The sequence below is a fragment of the Camarhynchus parvulus genome, chromosome 10 (genome assembly GCF_901933205.1).
Source record: "Camarhynchus parvulus chromosome 10, STF_HiC, whole genome shotgun sequence".
In the NCBI taxonomy this organism is placed as follows: Eukaryota; Metazoa; Chordata; class Aves; order Passeriformes; family Thraupidae; genus Camarhynchus; species Camarhynchus parvulus.
Window position 1 is genome coordinate 11,990,412 of NC_044580.1, and position 23,625 is coordinate 12,014,036.

At 40.9% G+C, this 23,625-nt stretch overlaps 1 protein-coding gene across 1 annotated transcript in view; it reads right to left on the reverse strand.

Annotated features, from left to right (window-relative positions):
- Nucleotides 1-23,420, reverse strand: part of ABHD17C (abhydrolase domain containing 17C) — a 28,260-nt gene extending 4,840 nt beyond the window's left edge. Inside the window, exon 1 of the mRNA XM_030955216.1 lies at nt 22,141-23,420. Coding sequence (XP_030811076.1) covers nt 22,141-22,673 — 533 coding nt within the window. The 5' untranslated portion in view covers nt 22,674-23,420. The remainder of the gene's footprint in view (nt 1-22,140) is intronic.
- Between the last annotated feature and the right edge of the window lie 205 nt (nt 23,421-23,625).

Sequence of the window (23,625 nt, forward strand, 5' to 3'; positions counted from 1 at the left end):
AGAGAAAAGAAAAGATCCCTTTAAAACAAAAAAAGCCAAAACACAACATATTTCACATCCATTGAATACAGAAAAGAACACACTTCTAGTAGAAAATAATTTGTGTAAAACATGTCTTTTTGACAGTCTACACCATCTACAGTGCTGTGGTCACTGCTGTGACAATGAAAAGCAAACCCTGCTATACCCCATGTACCCCTGCAAGGTTTCAATTTCCTTACAAAGCTTGCAAGGTGTATAGCAGGCCTGGAGGATACTCAACTTTCAAGCAGCTAAATGATTTGGTATGAGCCAGAAGAGAAAATTAAAATGACAGTAGAAGAAAGATCAATTAATAATTAAAATTAAGAATAATCCAGTACTAATCGTCCAATTACAGGCTGTCAGGATTGCCTTGTTTCATGATGAAGTATAACTAGACTGGATTGTAGCCTCTGTGAAACTGAAATTTTCTTAATATTTTTATACTGCTGAGCATAAGGGTGCTTTTGGCATCTACTGTTATATGAATAAGCAACTGTATAAAAATATCTCTCAGCAGTTAGATTTTATCATCTTGGTAACCAAGCAGCAGCTGATGCTGGCAGTCTGTCACCACAGCCACAGGCTGATGTTTTTAAAGAGATGTTGTGCAGCTTTTTTAGCAAATTTTTTTCTCTCTTAGTGTTAGACATGGTCCAGCACACAGCAGGGCCTGGCTGACTCGGTTAACAGCACCTTGGAACAAAATCTTGGCATCACAGACTTCGTTCCAGCTGCTGGGTGGGGAGGGCTGGAGGCATGCACCCCAAAGGCACCACATGCATCCAGCCCATCTGCCAGCTGTTGCATCATATTAAACACAGGCAGAAATGCAACAGCATCAGGGATATACAAGAAAACAGGACTGGAACATGATCACCTACATGGCATTTCAGTGGGCATGGAATGATATTAATGCTGGTAGGTTTTGCAATGCCACCCTGAACAGCAGTATCATGATAAATGAGACGTTTCCTTGCTAAAAGGTTTAAAGCACAAGCAGAATGTGGAAACAGATGTTTGAATGAGAATCACAGGATAACAGGACAGCATAGAGTGATAAGAGAATTCAACACATCCAATTGCCTCAGTATGGCAGAACTCCAATACTGATCACCTTTAGACTCACTCCTTTTGATGTTATTTTGTTTCTTAAAACATCTCATATTGTAAGGGGAGAAACTTGCTGCTGTGGCAATAGGTACTCCAGAGAAAAAGCTGTTTCACAGTATGCCAGGTAAAGTCAGATAGAGTCTACAGCATCATTTAAAAAGCCTAGAGATATGTCTGAACTTAAAGTAGACTTTCCTCACAACAACTATTCAGTATCCAACTCCACAGAAAGGAAATGTGACAATCTGGACAAAATGAATAATTGTAAAAGCGTATTAGGACAGAGTTAGTGCACTCTTAGCCTATCATTAGAGCAAATGTCTTCTGCTTTACGTTCCTACTGACTGACAACTAAAAGAATCTCTGGGGCTGTTTTATTTAGGGACAGTTCCCCTTTTCAAGAAAGAAGAGTTACTGTAACAGATTTATGTTTTTAAGCCCTTTACCATTAGGTCATCGCTCAGCAAGTGAGACATGGAGCTTACAGCAAACATCAGCAGAAACAGCTACATGTAATATTTATTTATCCTGAGGCCAAAGGACACAGGACAACTCATGAGCGAAGGCCATGAATAATTGAGCTGTGCAAGGTCCTCAGAGCTGAAGGCCAGGGCTTGGCTCCATAATCCTCTGTGTTCTCACAAACACTGCCCCATGGTGACTCAGCAAGCCCAGGTACAAACCCACCTGGGGGCTTTATCTTTAAAACACAGCTCTTAAAGCAGAGGCTGGGTCCCTCCCTCATTCTCTGCAAACTTCCTTGTGTTAGATCCTTGCACAACAGGGGCAGTGATACAGAAAGTGAAAGAGAAGTGGGTAAGAAGGCAGCATTAAAAGGGAAACTGGGTGACACAGAAAAAGGGAAAGAATATGGTAGAAAAAAGCAAAAGACACTCTGGAAAGGAGGAATCCTGTTACAGTCTGCTCTCCTATTAAGGAAAAAAGTCTTTCCACCAGCTAAACAGCAGCCCCTAAAAATAACTTCCTTGAAACACACAAGCTTTGGTCTCTGTGGAAACAGAGCTCCATCCCAGGGAGCAGGAGAGCCAAGGAAAATTTCTGGATATGCTTGGGCACTTCTCCTGTGGAGCCCCATCAGAGTTCTAAACAAGCAGGGCAATACAGCAATGTGGAAACCAGCCTTCAGCAAAGCCAAAGCAGGAAACAGCTCAGTTACCATGGGCATATGCAAAACCCTGCTTTGACAAAGGGGGAAAAAAGAGAAGAAAAAAGGGCAGCCATGCTTTTTTTTTCCAGAAGGGAACTCCATTACTGAGAACTGCAGCTACTGCTGTATAAATTATGCAGCATTTCTGCTTCCCCTTACCCACAAACACAGGTGGCAAAGCTCAAAGTTCTCCAGCCTATTCCAGTCTCAATAAACCATAAGTACATGGTGTGGCTTACACATTCCAGTAATCTTCACAAGCAGTAAGCTCCCCAGTACCTAGAGCTTCAGTCCAGGTCTAGCAAAGGCCCCAAAACACCCCACAGTCTATAAAAACAGTAGTTTGGGTGGTTTTTTTCCTGCTGTGTTTCTGCCTCAGTAAATACAAATGAGGTTTACCAGTAATTCTGGTCTCCCCATGCTAGCATGAACTACATGCACAGAAGCTGGTTATTAAGAACCCACACCCCAGACTCTTCTACTTATTCCAGAGTAATAAGAGACCTCAGTCATGCCAGCAGATCCCCTGCTTGGCTGTATGGCTGTGGCTCGGGCCCTGTCCCTCCTCATTTTCCTCATACAACAGCAATGATGGCATCAACTGCCATGCAAAGGACCTCAGACTTTCTGGATGACAGCACTATGTGCAAACCATGTATTATCTCAAAGCATCTTTAATTATGAGCCTAAGATACTGAATCCCTGCTCCCCCAGGGTTCCAGCTTTGAGCCACAGAGCTGGAAAGTTTACCATTGCTATTTTTACTGTCTCCTTGCTCAGTGCAGAGTGCCAGTGGAATGCTGCTGCGGGGACTCCAGAGTGTCACAGCTGAAGCTCTGCAATGTTCACAGCCAAACCAGCCAGTCCTCAAAAGTGCCAAATATATATTCATTAGCAAGGCTAGTTCTTTTGCCAGGCTTACTGAATCAATGAAGTCAACCTCATCTTGTATTTTCAGTTTGAATTTTTATGATATTTGCTGTCCCTTCACCCCTTACCTAGAGAGCAGCCTACATACAGCAACAGCAATAAATTAGTTTTCAGAAACTGTCTATGCAGAGTACTTTGATGGCACAAACCCCACTCCATAACACTGTGAGACTTTAGTGTTTAACTGCTGCTAAACTAAGGCAGGGGCTGATGGGCGAGTTCTTCCTTACAACACACAAAATACATAAATTTACAAGGCCAGGAAAATGAGGTAACCAGCTCCTGCATTCTCACAAGGGGACTGAGTCTGAAACTGGGCACTCCCTTCTCCAGCAAACACCAATTAAATAAATCATTTTCAAGACACAAAGAAAATCCAGCATACATCAGGAATAACACAAATCATGCCCCAGTTTGGAGGAAACAGTGACTTCTAGAGTAGCTTTACTAGAACATACACGTACTCAGCTCTCCATAACCTATTCAAGTCTGGTTCTTTCTGTTTGCACAAACCCATTTGTCACAAAATACTATTTATCACCTTTTCAAAATGCATTATCTCTAAATTTAATAATCCAGAGAAATTCAGATCACTTGCTAAGAACCACAGATAGGTATTTTCTAGCATCATTATAGATTTCCGTAAGATATCCATATAAATTTCCAGAAATAAGTGGCTATGGGGCTAAAAAGGAAAACCAAAATCTTCAATTAGTTAAGTCAAACAGCAGATTGCATATATTGGGTATGATTTTATGTTGTGTGACTTTTACATTAAAATAAGTCAACACTATCAACTTAGTAAATAATGATTATTGCAAGAAATTTACAATATCAGACCAAAACACTGCATTTTGCATTGTGCTTCAGCAAGTACCACTCCAGCACGTCAGCCAAAATAACAGAGAAATTACAGCAGATTTTCAGTCTAAATGCCAACATGAAATTGAGAGGAAGACATTAGATTAAGGATTTTTTGAGTTAACCGTAACAACTGTCAAATGAGAAAAATCAGATTTCAGGATTCACAGGAAACACTGGCACACAAAAAGTGTCCCTGTGCCAGTTTCTCCAGTTTCCTTGAATTCACACAAACACAGGTCTAAAATTCTTCACTGTTTTACTGACACTGACACTTTAAATCATGAGATTTCCTCCTTCTCGACCTTCTTCCTCTCCAGGCCTACAAGTGCTATGCAATTCAAGTTATGGTACATCACACTCTATTTCATTTCACATTTTCATGGAGCTAAGAGCCAAAACTGGGTTGTACTCTGGCTTATGAAGCTGCAAAAGAGAGAGACCAATTTTTCTGGCCTATGTCCCAACACACTGTCACAGGAGCAGACGAGTAATTCCACAAATGTGTTCACTCTCAAAATAATTTAAATGGCTGACAGAGAAATTTAATCAAGGACTCCACCACAGATTTATATCACTATTACTTTTACTACCAAACCAGAGAGTCATTTGATTATGCCATGGAGAAACCCCAGTGCTAACCAATATAAGCTGATAGTGGGATAACAGAATGAACCTTTGACTCTTGGAAATGCCCTCTTACAGGCAATTCTGGATGTTATTAGCAAACATCACACTCCTACAGGCTTGCTGGACTCTGTGACTGCAGCACTAATCCAGTGATGTACCAGCTCCTCTTTTCATATCAATAATAAATGGATCAAGTAGAAGCAACTTCTAGGCACTTCTGAGGATGATCATTTGGCCTGCAGTAACTTAATTATACCAAAGCATAAAATCACTGCAACTGGTTCTTGATTACTGTCCTGTGACAATCAGTGATCTGTTATCAAACACTGAGAACTGTGCTCACAGTTCAACCAAGTCCTGACAAGGATATTGAGTATCACTGGGAGCTCAAGCATCCATGACAAAAGCAGGGATCTCACTGCTGACTAGTGAAGCCACTGCAAGTTTGCCCTGAACAACCAGGGCAGGTAAAGGTAAATGGTATTTCATGGCATTCTCCAGTACAAGCTGTAATGAGATTACATTTTAAATTAACTGAATTATGCTAATCTGCACTGAGCAGCTTTGGGGTGACAGTTGGATGACTTTTTTTTTAAAATCCAAATAATACTAGTTTGTCCAAAAATTGTTCCTTTTTGAAACACAGCTTTAAGTCACCTTTTGTTCATCTGCCTCAAACATAGGCTCCTGAAGTTGTCATGTTTCAAAGTGGAAGACACCTTCTCTGACTAAAGTAAAACTGCTCAGGACTCAGAGCAAGCCAAGTGCTCTCAAACAGTAAATCCACACCCCTCCTTTTTTCCCCCCAGCTTCACCCTTACCAGGAAGTTCCTTTTCCCCCAGGCAAAAAATAGGCAATCTGTGTTTGCAGATCTATTTATGTTTTTAAGGAACTAAAAAGTAAAACCTCCTTTGTTTTGTCTTGCACTGAGGACTCAACTGTATTTATAACATAACTTTTCTCCACCACAATAACCCAGGATACTGATTTTGGTGTTTGGTTTATGATAGATTGCTCATTTGTCTAGCACATGAACTAGCAGTTTTATGTATAAACAACAAACACATTTGGAACAGTTGCTTCTGCCTGACTGGGTTTTTTTGGTTTTTTTGTTTGGTTGTTTGTTTTTTTATTTCCCTAGATAGCAGAGAAGCAGGAAATAGAGTTTTCATTAAATGTGCACTGAAATTTAAGCAGGAACTTGTGCCACAGGCATGCTGATGTAATAGCCCTACAAGCATTAATTCTTTCATATTGAGTGAAAGCAAGAAGGCCACTGACAAGCAAAAAGGACTCCTGTAAAACATCCAAGAAAAATGAACAATGATGTGGTTCAGGCATCTGTTGAACTCCTACGTTCACCGTTCCACTGCTGTATGACAAAAGGAGAACAACACTCCAAACTCAGTGCATACTCATGCAACAAGAAGGAGTGAGCACCTTCCTAAATTAATTCCGAAATAACCACTTCTAAATGTTGGGGGTTGTTTTATTTCTGTAATCACAGGGGCAAATATGGACCAAACCCACTGTAAGTTGAAATACAAGAAGCTAATGGAAATAGGACCTAAATACATGGATATATTTAAATATAATTCCCACTGCCCCCACTTTCTTTGTTTTAGCTCCCTCAAAACCAACTGGGGTTCTGCAGACAGCACCGGCACAAGATTATAGTTTTGAATTTGAACGAACATGGGAGCTCTCTACTCATCATAGATTCCTGCTTCTTCCAAAGTGCTTTCTTAGACCAATCTTGATTCACACATTTAGTCCCATGACACAACAGGTAAATGGCATATAAAATGAGTTTTTTACTCCAGTTATTGTAAAAATAGAGCACTGGAGTTAACTTTAATGAAGTATTTTGTATTTAATTAAGATGCTCTGTAACAAATAAACCTGGAATACAGAAGACTGGAAACTTTTGCTGGCTACTGAGCACTATCTTTATGACCACAGCATAAATAAATCACAAACACTCAATCAGCTACTTCTAGTATATACTCTTTAGGGCAAGCAGCGTACAAAACCTATACAGTCATTCTCTGAGGCACATTTAAATAAACTGAGCAGAAAAAAAATCAGTTATTTTCACAGAGCTGCTCAGTCTATAGTATCTTCTGAAGGAATCCACTATCTTCACCCTCAGTGTCAATCTCATTTCTCTCCTGCTGTAAAATACTGCAACTGCACACATAGCCTATGCTCTAATACAGCAGAGCTAAGAGAGATCACTACTCCTCACAACACTTGATGTGACATTAAAACTCCAGCCATCTTTTTACTGCTGCAAAAAGTCTGCACTTTCATGTATCCTACACTCAAAACCTGAAAAATAAGGTAAACTACTCCTTGTAATTGTGCACCTAGTAAGGATTGTTATGAAAAACAAGATTTTATGATATCCACGTATATTAACACATTATCTGTAAATGTAAAGACTTCAGTTAAAACAAGCACGTGTCAACTAACATAGAATTTGATTCCCAAGGAGACACCAAGCAAATCTGAGTGCAAATACTAATACTGGTTATGCATTCCCATAAGTTTTGTGCTTTCATGGCTGTTTCTTCGATTTCAGCTACTTCCAAACTGGAGAGCCCTGCCTTATCCCTGAGGCTGAAATTGCACAGTGAGCCAATGCATTTTGGCTCACCTCCCAAGGCCATCACATAACCCTCCTCACCAGCCTTGGCTCAGCACTGGGAAACTGAGGGTTTACAAGCCTGGAGGAAACAATCCTGCAGCTCTTCCACAGTTTTCACACCATTTTTGTTCAGGAGCACTGTCTTCTTCTTCTTGTGGTATTTCCATCTGTTTATTGAAGCCCCTGTGGCACCTGTCTCCAGCACTGCTCTTGCCAGGACTCTTCACATCCAACACCACCTCCCTGATTCATTTCCCTGGCCCCTACACACCTGAAGCTCCACACTGAGGTGAGGCCACCCTGCTGTGGCACTAATTGCCATGAGCTGCACCTAGGCAAGGCTTAAGCCTCTGACTCATGAGCTGGGATTGTTCCTGGGAGGAGCACAGTGGCTTTTGACCAGAGCTGCTGCCTGTTCCACCCATGTCTGATATTTCTCCCCTTCCAGCAGCTAGAGCCCAGCTGCCCACAAAGCATGGCACAACTGCTCCAGTGCACAAACCAGGACAGGCAAGACAAAAAGAAATGGCTCCAGTGAAGTTTCCTTTCAATGTGGTATCTGAAAATAGCTATCAATGTATAAGCAGAGAACGAAACAAGACTAAACCTAGACTGTAATGGAACCAACTGCAAAGCTCACCAAAAATGTCTCACCAGAAGGTTTGCACAGCTGGTTAGTCACATACACTGTAACTTCATAAAAAAAGATATTCCTGACCTAAGGATCTTAAACTAGAAGTAAATTTGTAAATTTGGCTGAAGGCAGTTAGTTGCTTGGATGCTGTAGCAGAATTAAATGGTTTTCTCATGCTGCAATTAATACTTTGGAGACTAATAGTTGGAAGATTAGGTGAAAAAAATGCAAAGCAGAGCACTCAGAAACTGATATCTATAGAACTTGGCCCTTGAACCACTCAGGTAATGAATCCCACCACTCTTGAATTCAAAATATTTTCTTTTGTGTGGGGAGCTTCTGTTTTGTGGTTTGTCTGGTGTTTGTGCATTTTCCATTCTTGCCTTCCTTTTGCATGCTCTTTTATCTGTTTATTGTAATTTTGTTTATGCTTCAGTCTCTAAGTAAAAGCATTTCATCTACAGGTTTTACTAAGATCTTCACATTCTCAAATATTAGCACCATTAAATTACTTGGTTTTGCTACGATTATTTGATATAGCTGACAAGCCATTAAATGTGAAATATGTGGCACTGATACAGCATTTTCCTTACATCATTTACAGACAACTGTAGCTGTACCTAAAACACAAGCTGGTAAAAAAAAAAAGATCCAAGTGTTACCTCCATAATGCTGACAGAGGAGAACAAAGAAAAAATTGAACTGTCTACACAAACAGCAGGTGCTCGTATCTAAAATCCTATTACAGCTGACATTTTCACACTGTTCTTCAAAGACCCCTGCAAATCTGAATGCTGTCTCTCCCACAGAGCAGCAGAGCTGGAGTCCAAGAGGATTACACAGGAGCTGGAATGGATAAGGCATTGCAGGAATGCAAAGCAGACAAAGTGGATGCAGCATTTCTTCCATGCAGATGCATTAGTGTAGCTCAGTGACTTGGAGTCTCCAAGAGAAAAGAGATGAGAGAGCAGAAAGGCAGGATGGAGAACAAGAATGGCAGATAGGTCCTGATACAAAAGTGATCCATGACAACAAACTGGTCCAATGTTCCTAAAAAGAATCAACAGCAGATGAAGGTATCTGTCCCCAGAACATGAGTCTTTTAGCAGCCAGCATTGTATGAAGATGACTCAGCTGGCAGTAGGATTTCTCTCTCCTTTATAGATTTACACTAATATGCTCAAGCACTGTAGAAGAACCAAGATATTAGGTAAGAATGAGCTCCTCTCAAAGAAATGCAGTATCTCAAACACTGAAGGGCAGAAGTGTCACAGTTTGTGTTATCCAGGAGGCCATACATCCTGCTTGGATAGCCCTCCTTCAATTCCCTGGAAACGTTTTGTGTTTCTCTGAGTTACTCTAACCATTTCCATAGCCTTGAAGAAAGACAGTATTTTCTTTTGATTTATGAATCAAAACAATAGGCTCTTCCTCTGCAATGACATGTCTTGTGAATCATAAATAGGGAAAAATCCTACTTGGATAAATGACACTGTAACCTCTATTTTCCCCCACTCCGTGGTAAGTGGAGAAAACACATACCAATTTTTTATTTGCTCAAAACACTGAGCTTTGTCACAGTGTGAATCTGCATATGTTTAAACATCTGCTTTCAAAAAGTGCCAAATTCACAGCCTTGCAGAAAAACACAACTCTCCTGATGTATCTCTCCTGTCTCTCTCAATTATCCATTTTCAAGTGGATTCATTAAATATTCTAGCAAATACCAAGAATGATAAGTGGCAAATGGAAGATGACACTCATTTCATGAAAGCAATTTATTACCTGAAAAGATTCATCCAGTATCTTTTCAGAGACAAGAAAACCTCAGTGTTCTGGCTTTTTCTGTGCCGATTTTTATATTGGTACTCTTGACTTTTAAATCAGACTCGTCTATTCCTTTCTTCCTAAGCATCCTCATCTTGCACATGTTCCTTTAATGAACTTTTAGCACAATCAATGTTCAACCCCCAGTAACAGTCAATATAAACCTAAGATGATTAAAAAAATATATAGCAATCACCAGGATTAACAGTACCATATGTTTTAGAACAGCAGACCACAGATAACTAGTTCAGAGCTTAAAAATCAAATTTCCTAGCCACAGCCTTTATCACCACAAACCCAGGGGCTAAATCCCTCTTCCCCTCTCTCAGTAAATACTACTTAGAATTCTGTACAATAAAATTTAGCACAGAGTCAGTTTCTTCTGTGTACTTCTGTTTGGTTGAAGTGCTTATAAAACCTGCCTTGTGCTCACTAAGAAACTGAAAAGATAGCACAAAAAAAGTAATTTTTACAGAAACATACACCTGCATTTAATGATACGTAGAAACATTAAACATTAGTAAACTTAACCTGTCTTCAAGCAACAAATGTTATTCTAAAAAATGGGAAGAGTACATCTGTACATCTAGAAAAGTAGTAACTTTCTTAAACTCAGATGAGAAAATTCAGTCCTGAAACTAGGTGATATGTACTTGTTCAGCTTATCCAGCTGTCTTATCTGGGATCAACAGAGTCTATGGAGCAAAAGACATTTTGCCCAGATTGTGTAAATCAAGAAGTTTAAAGAATGATCAAACAGCACACTTGGAGACTTCATTTTCTGCCAACACACCTAGTTAACAGGGCCAATTGCTTTTGTAGTTTTTTAGTGAAAAATTTCTTGCTAGTCAACTTTTTCCTCTCAAAAAAGGATGCTTACCAAGCAATTACCAGCTATGCCACAGGAACCAGAAGTACCTTGAATTGGATCAAGGACAATTGTTAATGTAATCACTTAAGGTCATTATTTCAGCTGATGCTAAATGTAGAAACTGATCTGCAGCTGCATCTTTGAAATTTAAAAAAAAAAAAAGAGAAGAAGAGCAGCTTCTGGAAGTTATTCATGCCCCTATTTGCCTCTGTCTCTGATGCAGTCCTTGTAAAGCATGTAGGCTCCCTGCTTGACTGCATGCAGGATCACCACAGAACAACTGGTTATGCAGGAAAAAATGTTAGCAATTCCTGTCCATGCCACACCGGCACTTCACTGCCTCCCAATAAACCAGCACAGCATAAAGAAGTCTTGTACTGCTGGAGTTTCTATTTTTGAAATAAAAGATAACAGCACAGTGCTTGGAAAAGAAGTGTATTAATGTCTATGTTACTACTCAAGTTGGCATTTGGCCATGTAGGTTTTCTGCAGTTCACCATTTCCCAACATGGACACTTTCAGTTACAAGCTACTACTCTTTACTCCCCCAAAACACATTTTTCCTATTTAGCTCTGCACAGTTCCACTTTACAGTTCCAACGGATATAGTGTTTCCCTTTCTCCTAATACCATAAAACTTCCAAGAGAGAGGTAAAATAGGAATAGGAAATGAGAATTTAAAAAAAAATTTTAAGGTGGAAGTCTGGTCAGTTCTACAGCGAAGAACTAGAAAGAATATAGTTCACATGGCCCAGAAACACCAGGAATATTGGAAAGATGAAAAACAGAGTAACAGACAACAAACAATGCCTGCTAAGTCCTCCTCTGCCCCTCAAAATTCCAGTAATTAAATGAGGAAGTTTAAGCTAACACCTTTATTTCAAATTAACACACAAATTAATGTACTAAAAAGAAAAATAGAAAATTGTTGTGAAAGTCAACTAAAGAAAATAATAATCTTTAGTGCAATTTTTCCTGCTGCTGAAATGCAACAAATTTAGAACTATATCCAGGTAAGAAATATCCACGATACTTAGGGTTTATGTTCTTTATTATGAATATTAGAGTGGATTTTTGGATGGAAAGAGTAATTTCCTGAAATAATTGGATGGTGGCAGATCCTGTTTGTGTCAATAGTGTCTGTTCAATGCTCTACACAAAATGATCTACAGATCTTAGATGAGTTGACAGAAGGACATCCAGTTTGGAAGGGTGGGATATTTGGCACCAGATTCCTTCATCTCAGGATAAAAAAGAACTCAATAAATTAAGAAGGCTTTACAACCCACTCACTCTCTACAAAACTCTATGAACATTTGGGATTTATGACAATATTATCTTTCAAGATCTATCAAAAATTCAGATCCAAATTATCTTCAAGTATGTTCCATCACCTTCATTTTTTATTAATGTAAATACAAATCAGACCAATTTCTTTTTCTAAAAGCCAACTTTGTGCCTCGTATTCCTTTACAGATAGTCATTTCTGCATTATCAGATTGATTTTTAGTACAAATTTCAAAGAGAGGAGAAAGAACTAATTGTACTGGGCCTATGCACAGCAGTCTTTAGAAGTGAACACCACATTACATGAATAATTAGCAAGAGTTCAGGGGAGAGGGCAGACGGTTTTGCTATCAGAGAAACAGAAGGCTGGAAGCTGGCAGAGACAGAGCAAGTCAAAACCTTTTAGGTACACTGGACAGGCTTAAGGTTGAAACCTCACTTGATATCTTAAACTGCTGTAGTGACTCCTGAAAGGGTGCTGCTTCTTGCATCATCAGAAAGTGCTGCCTGCAACACATGGTTAACTACCAGTGTATTTATTAACCAGTGTGAGCAAAGGTTACACCTTCATAAACCTCTACGCATAAAAATAGCAAAACTGCAGCTGAAACATGACCCCACCTCTTCCCACAATGCTGGTACTTTTACAGTTTGTTAAACTTGATGGGATGCTCACACCCAGACTGAAACAGTAACTTTTTCTGTAACATAACACACATAAAAGCCCATGCTTTATCAGAAAAAGACAAGCTTTTTGCACTAGGGAGCTACAACAAAATATACTACAAACAAAATGTGTAATACAACTTAAATATGCAAGTTGAGGTACATTTCAGTCTTGGTGGAAGAAAGAAACTGACTGGCTCTTAAGTAGCTGCCTCAAGGTGAGAATTGTCCAGAGAACACCTCCAGAGTAAATATTATACGAAATTAGCTACTTCTTCCAAAAATAATCCAAAACAACACTTAAACCATACAAACACCTTTGTGAGAAATGAAGTTCTAAACAACAAATAGCATGCTGGAGAAAACTTTTGTAAATTTTACCAGGAGAACATGCTCCAAAACCAAGAGTATTTTCTTGAAAGATGCCACTTTCCCCAGGCTGTCCTACAGCCAAAATCCTACTTAAACAAATTCATCAGGTGTTGGGGAAGAATATACAGAGATGGGACAATGATTAAGTTCTGCCCAAACTGGTCCAATGCTTAAGGCAGCAAATCAACTTCTCAAACTTTCCTTTAAAGTATAAATGGTTCTATACACCATTTTGGTTATAAAGTGCTCAACAGAAGTTCACTTTGTATTGTTGTTGGCTTTTACATGTTGCATATTATTAAGGCTTGCAGTATGTAGTGTAATAGACAAAATATCTTGTTTAATTTATTGTAAAGAACTATTAAAATGCATGGAATAATGCCAAAATAATCTGAACCTAATTCTCAGTTTATCTGCACACTGGGAAAAAAACAGCTGGGTTTTGCTTCTCTGCTGATGTTGAACACTATTTTTCCAGCTCTGTACGGACATTCATAGCAAAGCTAACTAAAAGTTAGGAGGGATGTTTAGAAGGATTCTCTAATCTAGCAAAACCCATTGTAAACAACCTTTTTAAAAGAGAAATATTTCAAGCCATACTATTTAAAGGTGCTTTCCTGGGAAGTGCTGAATTTGGCCTCAGACGTTTCAGATTTGTTGGCTCCCATTATCAATTACTCCACAGTAGTTCTGCTGCATACAGAAAGAAATGGCCATGTAATAGCACAAAGTCAAAATTAACTGGTCTAACATACTGGGATGTTAAGAAATGTGGCAGTATCCTGTAAAAAATTAATAATAAAGAAGAGTATCTTAGAGCTTCTAGCTGGCACTGCATGCCTTGAGAAGGGTCACTTGCCAGACACTGAGCTATGCAGCTCAGTTAGCTGCATGCCTTGGCTGATAAATAAGGCTCCCATGAGTCAAAGTTCTTAAAGTAACATTTCTATATGCAAGCAGGCTTTTTTAATAAGGCACAGTAAAACTAATCTTCCTAAGAACATAGCTCAAACTGTCTAACATGAAATCAATTCCTAATCAACAGCTGAAAACAGAATTTTCATCTTGAAGGTACACCTAGAAAGAACTTCAAGAGACTGTACCAATAAATAATATTACTGTCAGAAAAGCAGACACAAAGTTCTTCTAACAAATTTGCAATACAAAATAAAAACCAGAGGCAATACTTTGAGATTACCTCTCATTTAAATTTTTCCCTCTAGACTTTGAGACAAGTATACTAACTTAAAACCTCATCTTCCACATCAACATCATTCTTCATTTGTTAACCCACATGGAATTCCTCTTTTTGAAAGTTGAGAGGATACAGATTTATTTGATGATTATGGGGATTTTCCCAAAGACATGCATGTGCTTATCAAGAGACATGAAACCAAGGGTGGGAAGGTGAGTGGGCATTGAGCCAGATTCTGCTGTTTAACCCAATTTTGTGCCTTTGTATTATTTGGTCTCATAGTCAGCAAATCCAACCACAATGTTTAATTCTAACAGGAGAACCTTTGTTCTGTAGAGCTAACATAGTGGTTAAAAATATAAAGATATGGATACAGATAATGCCAGTATAACTCTGTCATTATACAACTGACCTATGCCTGCACCTTTCTGTGATTGTTTGTGGGCAGCAGAGCTTAATGTGCAAATAACAGTAACCCATTTTTCTCAAATTAGCCCTTGGAATAAAGAATGCAAAGATGTTCCTCTGTCCTTAAGCTGACACTGTGCACTATTCATCCATCCCATTCTACATTCTTAGCCTTCTGTTAAAAGCATCTTTATTCCACTGTGTTCATACAGCATTTCCTGGGTTTACAATCCCACATTTCCCACTGCTCCCAAAACCTGACACACTGAAAAAAACCACTGCAAACAAACCACTCAGTTTTAGTCAGGAATGAAATTGAGCTTCATCATCAGATGTCAGGCTGAGCATGCAAGACCAATGTAAGTCATTCATCTAAAAACTGGAAAGCAGGGCAGTCAAGATGAAGCAGCAGCAAATGGGTCACTGCAACATTCAATTCACCAGTGCTCATCTGCAGCAATCTCAATTATCCACCACCAACTGGCACAGAAGATACAGGGAGATACTGTGTATTGGTTTGGTTTTGTATTTTAGGCCATACAAACCCAAGCTTTAAGAGTCAGACAAAAACCAATTCTGAATCACTTCATTTCAGACACCTAAGAGCCATCAGCACTCAAGAACTATAAAAGTATTTTTTTCCTACATTCAGTTCCTCATCTTGTACAGAGGTGGCTTCAATTCCTCTCAAGTTCAGTGGCAACTGAAGCATGTCCTAATCCACAGGAAAAGATTTCTGATCTTCTTAGGGGCTACTTGGAAAAGCAAGCCTATGTGTACACAAGTATGTTAGGTACGACACATCTGCACCTTGTTTTATGACTCATTTCAACTGCTTCCAATGCAGTCTTGTAATGAATTTACATTTGTGAAGGAGGGCAGAAAGGATTCTTAGTTATTCATTAAATTTATTATCAGCTTTGAGAAAAAAAAAACCAAATCCCTATGTTATTTGTTCATTTTCTTTACTAGTGCTGCATAATCTTGAGACTGTTGGTCTTTAAACCAACAGAGAATACAACTGTGGAACTTAGAAGTGGGCCTGGGGCAGGGATGAAAGTTAGTGTCATCACATTGGCACATCATAGTACAAGGAAATAGGAAATTCAGCAGTAAGGCTCAAACAGCCAATACTTGGCACTGCCCCTGTACTAGTCTATCTCCACATGAGGAAACATCACAGGACTGAAATACCCCAGAAAACTGAAAAGGACCTGCTTTCTTCATTCAGTCTGGACACAGTAACATCCATTTGCTGACTGTCAGTTTTCCCCACAAAGCCAGGTGCCAGCAGATAACCCCTTGCATACCCTGAAATGGTTTCCACCTATCCATTCCCATAGTTATCTACAGTCCTGGACAGCACTGCTACTTCTCTTTTTCTTTTGTTCTTTTTACTTATGTTCACAAGTAATGAACCAGTGTAAACTTAGTTCAGCACTTTGAAATGCTTTTAAGCAGCAGAGTAACATAGAGTAAAAGGTGAATTTTGGAGGTTTTTTTGGTTTTGACGTTGTCATGGACTGGAGGCTGACCCTGGCTTCAGAGCAAAGCCACTGAGGATGAGAGTCCAGCTTGAATTCCCCTGTCAAGAACAAATTGAACAAATCCAAGAGCTACCAGCAACATGAACAGGTCAAACAACCATGGCAGAGCAACCACCAGCTCAGCCTCCAAAAGTGACATTCTGTACCTAGAGAGAAAGAGAAAAAGCTGCCTCTCCTCTGCACTTCATGTAATTTAGTGTTAAAAAGCAGACAGTTACTTCAGCATGAAGGGTTTAACAACCCTAGGAATATTTTATGTTCAATGCTCTGATGATGTTGAGAACCAGGTCCTACAACCTTTGTACATCAGGGTAAACCAACATCTCCAGTTCAAGCAGTTGAATTTCAGGACTGTCCACACTCAGGAGAGCATGTACTCTTAGCCAAAGGCTCTTTGGCAGCTTATTTTTCTTCCCAAATAACACCAGTTGCAAAACATTCTTGACAGCAAAAAGTTTGCTTTTTTTTTTTTCCTTTTTAAACAAGCTTTGATCTTGCAGTCCTGACAGAAACAGGGAAATATTTAACAAAACTACTTTTACTTCAGTGACTAAAAGACGTAATACAACACCAAAGCTCAGTAAACATTTTGAATAACTTTGAACATCAGAGCACCTGTTTTGAACAGTTGTTGGTATTTGTCCCAGGGACACTCATCATCTGAATTAATCTCTGCTCATTGCATAGACAACAGCAGAGGATTGTGCATGCATCTATTTTTGCTCCAAGTTATATGCAGCCTTTCTTGAAGAATTGACCATGGCAGCAAAAGTTTTAGAGGATAGTAGCTTTAAATAATCCTTTGGAGACATTGTAACAACATTATTGAAAAGAATAATCTACTAGTTGATGCTCCATGAAGAAAGGAAACCCTGTTCCTCCAGGACTATTAACTGTGACTCTGCCAAGCACTGCCTTTTGACACGTCAGGATTTAGCTGGTAACTTTTGATAAAAACCTTTAAGCATCCAATCTAAAGAACCTGGCTTAGATCATGCACAAAATATGGTGCTAGTGAAGCAAAGCAACATCTTTTCAAAATTCTGTTGCAAAGAAAATTAAAGTAGAAATTGACTATTTTGATTAGGCAAGCTCTTATTCACCTGGAAAGCTGTAAGCACCTCATCACATCAGAATGGAGACAAACTAAACTGACACAACCTCAGAAGATTAGTTATCACTCTGGCCTAATCCAATTAGGTGTGTTCCTGATTTTACTCAATGTAAGACTTCTCCACCAGCTCCTACACAGGAAACAGCAATAATCTCCTGATAATCAGCGCCACAAATAACAAAATTCCCACATAACTAAAAGTTTGGTGCGCATTTTTTAACATTAAATTTGGCAAAATAGTTTAAAAAACTACTTAAACATTCTGTCTGCTAACCAGTAACCAAAGGTCTGTGGATTTTAGTACACCATTTCACAATTCAATTCCTTTCATCACACCATATTGGCCAAGAAGCATAAGGAAAACTAAACGTGAACCAATGCTCTCCTATGGATTGAAAGACAAATCCAAATGCACCCATTTTGAGAATTAAGGACTTAAACATTACAATAACATCTATCATTTATTAAAAGCTTAAAAAAAATCTAGTTTATATTGTGCACCATGAAAAACAAATTAAGCTCTATCTTGTTAAATGCAACAATAACAGCTCTTCTAAGCTATTTATTAATTACATTTTCTTCACTTCCTTTCAGGATGCAAAAGATGGACTAACAGGTTCTGCTCTGATACTTTACTACAGAAACAGAGGGAGTGGGGAAGCAGAGCCTTCTTTCTTTTGACTGGGATTTTGAAATACTTCACCAAACTTCTTCAAATTTTTAGGGAACATACAAATTGATTTTAATATAAATAGCATGTGATTGACAAAGCAGCTATGGTTTTGTGCTTGAGCATTGAACCCAAGCCCTACATGTGCATCCTGTTTTTAAGTACTGTACATTGTCTTAATGTAAAAGTGTTAGAAAGTTCAACCTTCCCATGTGGGATTCAGGAAAGGGGGGGAAGAGGAGGACAATCAAGTCATTTTGCACAGATGTTGCATTAAGACAATCAGATATTAGGATAAGAGACACAGCTGAACAAAAAGCAGCAACTTAAAACTACATGGACAATGAGAGAAGACAGTCTGATATGCATTCTCTTCAATTTGGTTCTGATTTTGAAACAAACAGAACAAAATCAGCCCAACCTGCCTAAAATAAAACACTTACAAAAAATACCTGTATCAATAAGACAAAAAATTCTTTCTGAGAAACATTAAGGTAACAGATGGAAATTTGTTAATCAAGTGGAAAAAAATACATATAAAAGACCAAATTAACCACTGATCAATACTTGATAGTGGAATGAAAACAACCAATGCTACAATTACAGCCTCTGAAGAAAAATCTATAAAAATACATTTTAAGGGAACAAAACTATAGGTCAACATCTTTACTGGGCTGAAAGACAGTGAGAATTCAAAATTAGTAAAATTATCCTTTAAGACAGAGTTTATTCATGAGAAGAAATACTAAATTCCTTTAAATTAAGGAAAATAAGTTTCCTTTACAAAGACTAAAAGAATGGAGAATAATTGAGACTGATTTTGCAAAGACGGGATGATTAATTGAAACTGAACAAAAGAATTCCATGATTTTGTTTTTTCATCCACTGTTCTCAGATAGTTTTAAAATCATTTGTTATGCAAGGTTTGATTCCTGAATGTGTATGCGATAGCAAGATCTTTGTTTCAGGACCTTGAAAGAATACAGTCACAATCTGCAGCCATGATGGCAAAACAAACTGATGCCTTGAAAGGCTGACCCAGAACAGAGGCTAGACAGAGCTAAAGGATAAAGCAGGTATTTATTAAAAGGCTTTAATGGATACACCTTGGGCAGTACAAAAGCCTGGCCAGGGCTATGCCCAGGATGAGCCCAAAATGGTCACAAAATGGACAGCTGGTCATGAGGTCTCAAAGTTTTATAAGTTTTGGTCCAATTGCATATTGGAGTTAATTGTCCAATTATAGCCTCAGGTTATGAAGTTCCATATTTAATGTTTTTCTCTCTTCAATTCACTGTTGTTTATACTTTTTGGGCCTGGAGCTTGTAACAGTTGTCCTTGATCTCAAGTTGGAAAAGGTTTGTTTTGACTACATACCCTGTGAAGAGAACTTGCTCACACTTAATATGAAGCTGAGAGTTACACACTAAAGTGGCACAGAATGTGAAAAATATGAAAGCTAAAACTTAAGGCATCGCTGCCAGCTCACCATCGTTTCTAGAATTTGACAGCTTTCTCCAAGCACAGGGTTAATCCCCACCTTCCTCAAGGCAACTTGCAAAACATACAGGTAAATTAATGATTGCTAGGTATCAGTGGTACTTCAGAGGCACAATTTAAAGGAAGAGTCTCAGACTTCCAACATTTTAATGATTCCTTTCTGCTGCCAGGTGGAACGTCTGGTGGATTCAGAAGAGCAACAGCTTCCCACGGAACTTAGCACAGATGACTAAATGCTTTTGATGGCACAGTGAACCTCTATTTTAAGACTTCACTTTTAACTTTGCATTACAGTTCACTACCATATGACTGGAGGCAAACGCCAGGAATTTGCATTAAGAACGAAAGCATACACAATCTCCTGGAGCTACCGAGGAACTGCTGCAGCAGGAATGCTATAACATGACATTTTACCTCAAGAGGCATACTTGTATTTCTGCTGCAGAATATTTCACTAATTGTGAGCCACTTGGATTGAGGACTAGCAAATGATCAGTCTTGTAAAGTTCACACTGTTACCTGGAGAATTCATCAGCAGAAAGGCTGATGAAAAGTTTCAGCTCATACCTGTTACAAACACAGTCATCTGTTAATAGAATTTATTAACTTCCTATTGCAGCTTACACTTTACAGTGACCAACTTCTTTACTGGGCACCTAAAATACTGTAATCTTAAAATCACAAAATTGTTAACATAGGAAAAGACTTCAAAGAACACTGAGTCCAACCATTAACGCAGCACCACCATATTCCCCATGTGCCACATTCACATGCCCTTTGAACTGTACCAAGGGTGGTGATCCCACTGCTTCCCTGGGCACCCAATTCCAATGGATTTTGGCTCCTAAAAATCTAACCAATGCTAACTACTCTAACTGTACCCTCAAGGTACACTAAAATATGGAATTAACAAACATGGCAAAGTAAGAGCTGGGAAATTTCAACCCCTCAATTTAAGGTGGAAAGCAGAGCCTAGATCTTGTATAAACCACTGAAGGGACACTAACAGAAAACTACAAACCTGTCCAGTCACACATTTATTGAAGATCCTCTAAAAGCAAGTTGGGCATGTGGTGGCATCACCTACTAGGTCAGGTTTCTTTAAAGATTTAAGTGAAGGAACCCCTTGTTTCTGGGCCCATGTAGAACATAACCATATACTAAATGCCTGTCAACACAGAAGAAGCACCTCCAGGCAGATGTGAAAGCACTTTTTCAGAGCTTGAGAAGATTTAAATGAAACAATATCATCAACTAAACACCAAGTGAAAGAGAGAAAACAAAGCAATTGAAGGACAAACCTTACCTAGGATTGGTTTAGACGTAGCACTTTTCCTCCCTTGAATCCTATTTACATCACCCATATGTGTTGTAGTGGCAATTAATAATTTATTATGCATACACCATATCAAAATCACTTCTTTACATAAGACCATGTTATTTATATTCAAGGAAACAAATCTTTTTTAAAGTCCTGGAAAACAAGCCCAGAATCTGGTTTGCTCACCAAGCAGACAGAACACATGCTATGGAAGGGTAACTTCTCCCTACACCTTTCTCCCCCCGCTCTTTGCTTGACTTAGGCAGAGCAATGTCAAAAGGCATTTGGACTCCACAACTAACCAATCCCCGGATTCTTGCAAAGCCAATTATCTAAATTAGTAACAACTCCTGTCACTATTTCTGAAGCTGGCATGTATCCCCAAGATAGACATTAAATACGCATTTCATGCAAGCCAAGTTTGTCTATGAATGCCAGAGCCAAGAACTAAAAACGTTCATCACTCTTTTCTCTTGGCCTACTACAATTTAAGCTTTTTAAAGCTCTTTCTTTCAGGACATGTTTTGTGAGGTCATACTTTAAGAACCACTTATGCAACAGCAAAAGGAGCTCATGGTTACTGTGGACAGAAGTGAGAGGCCCAGGGACAGCCATCAGTCGTAGCAAGGAGCCAGAGGCAGCAGCGCTGCTCAGGATTTTCTAGAAGCCAAGGGCTCACTGTTTCCACTCACCATGCTGCCTCTTGCCAGAGCCTTCTCAATGTTGCTCCATCCCTTTGGATGCCACATACCTTGGCATCTTCTGACAGAAACCCCAGCTCTCCTTCTAGATGTCAACACTTTTTCCTTCCAGCCCACTACCATAAGCATTGGATAGCAGTTGTTTGGAAGCCAAAAGAGAAAGAGGTCTACGTTGCAGGAGCTAGCATGAAACCCCAAACATGTCACACAACACCAGCACTTCCCTGGTAAACCCTAGCCAAGGCTACTGCCAAATTCAGGCAGAGCTTTGGCTCACCTGGGTTACCTCTAAGTGTAGACAGCGGCAGGCAAGTCTCGAACAACAGGTTTATTGCACTCTGCAAGCTCAAACTGCAACCAATATGTCCTGCTCAAGATGGAGATTTTCAATGGTGAACCAGTGGCTAGCACAAATTACAACTGAATAATCCTCTAAATCTAGAAAAGCCAAAGGATGAAGGTTTGCCCATCATTTTAACAAATGAAGCCATCCAGTAAATCACACTGTAGCTGTTCATGGAACATCTGGTGAGGCCACCAAAGTAACTGAAACCATTTACAAACCCTTCCCTTCCACTCAGCAAGGTTAACCAGGCAGACTTACTAGGATTAAAGGGAGATACAGAAATACCTTGTCCCCAATATCCATTTACCTTGTCCTGAGGGCCTGCCAGGCTGCATCAATGTCTGCATACAGGTTTTTCTCAGAGGGCTTGCCGGTGCTCACCCCGTAGCCAGAGTAGTCATAGGAGAAGACGTTGCAGTTGATGCGGGAGCCAAGGCCAATGTAGAAGCTGCACATCTGGCCCAGGTCCACAGCATTACCGTGCGAGAAGAGCAGCGTGTACCGGCCAGTGGGGGCACAGCGAACGAACATGCAGCCCAGGCGGTTATCTCGGGCCGTGCGGGAGAAGAACACTTCCACGGCATCCAGTTCCCGCTGGGAATACTGCCAGTCGGCCCGCTCGCTCAGGTGCAGGCTGCAGGTGCCCGATCCCGTGGGGGTGCCCGCCCCGGCCGCCGCCCCGGGCTCCTGCTGCTGCTCGGGCTGCAGCACGGTGTACGTGGGCTCCGGGGGCAGGAAGGCCAGCTTGGCAGCGATGCGGCTGGGGCAGGGCGGGCAGCAGAACAGCCAGCACAGCTCGCCCAGAGAGAAACCGTTCATTCTGGGGCCTTGTTCTGGCATCAGAGACGCCGGAGAAAAGCTAAACCTCTCCTGGAAAAGAAGTCACAAGGAACCGACCCAGAGCCCTCCTCCGACGCGACCTGCCGCCTTCCTGCGAGGCCACCAGCTGCCCTCCCAGAACGCAAACAATGGCAACCTTGGAAGAACTACAGTTCAGCAACAGCAATGCAGCTCTTCAAAGCCTGGAAACTGCTTATACAAACCAAAAACACAACCCCACGAAACAGAGATGGGCTACAACCAGCCCTCAACCCCCCCGCCACAACTAACGCTACAGCAAATGCAACTCTCTAAAACGCGACCCTAGACCACCCTCACCGCACGTGAGCCACACGTACACATTTACAAAATGAATTCCCGATACCACGGCTCAGTGCGGCGTCCCGGCCCCCCGCAGGGAACATGCAGGATCCAGGGAAGCACCTTCCCGCACACACCGCCCCACGCGCGGCCCCACCCGCTCCGCCCCGGCCCCCGGGACGCCCCGCGAGGCAGCGAGGGGCCCCCGCAGCGCCACCGCCCCCGGCCCGGCCCCGGCAGCGTCTGCGGGAGGAGGAAGATGAGGAGGAAGAGGAGCACGAGGAGCAGGATGAGGAGGGTCGCAGGGGAAGGGGAAGGCAAGGTCGAGGCTCAGCCGCGCGCGGCCGCGGGCAGGGCCATGCCGGCTGCGGCGCGCAGGCAGGAGCGGGCAGCGGCCATGTCCCGGCTCCCCTCCGCGCCGCCGCAGCGCTTCCGGGTTACGGGCGCGGAACGGCGCCGCCGCAGGTGCCGGGGCGGGTGCGGGGCTGTGCTGGGCCGCGCCCGCAGCGGCGCCGCTTGGGCGGGGCGCCGGGAGGTGCGGGAGCGGGTTCCGCAGCACCGGCCGGGACGCGGGAGCCACCGCCGGGCCCTTTAAGGGACCCCCCCCCAAACCTCTCCGCCGGCCGCCCACCCTCGCGCGTGCGCGGCGGGC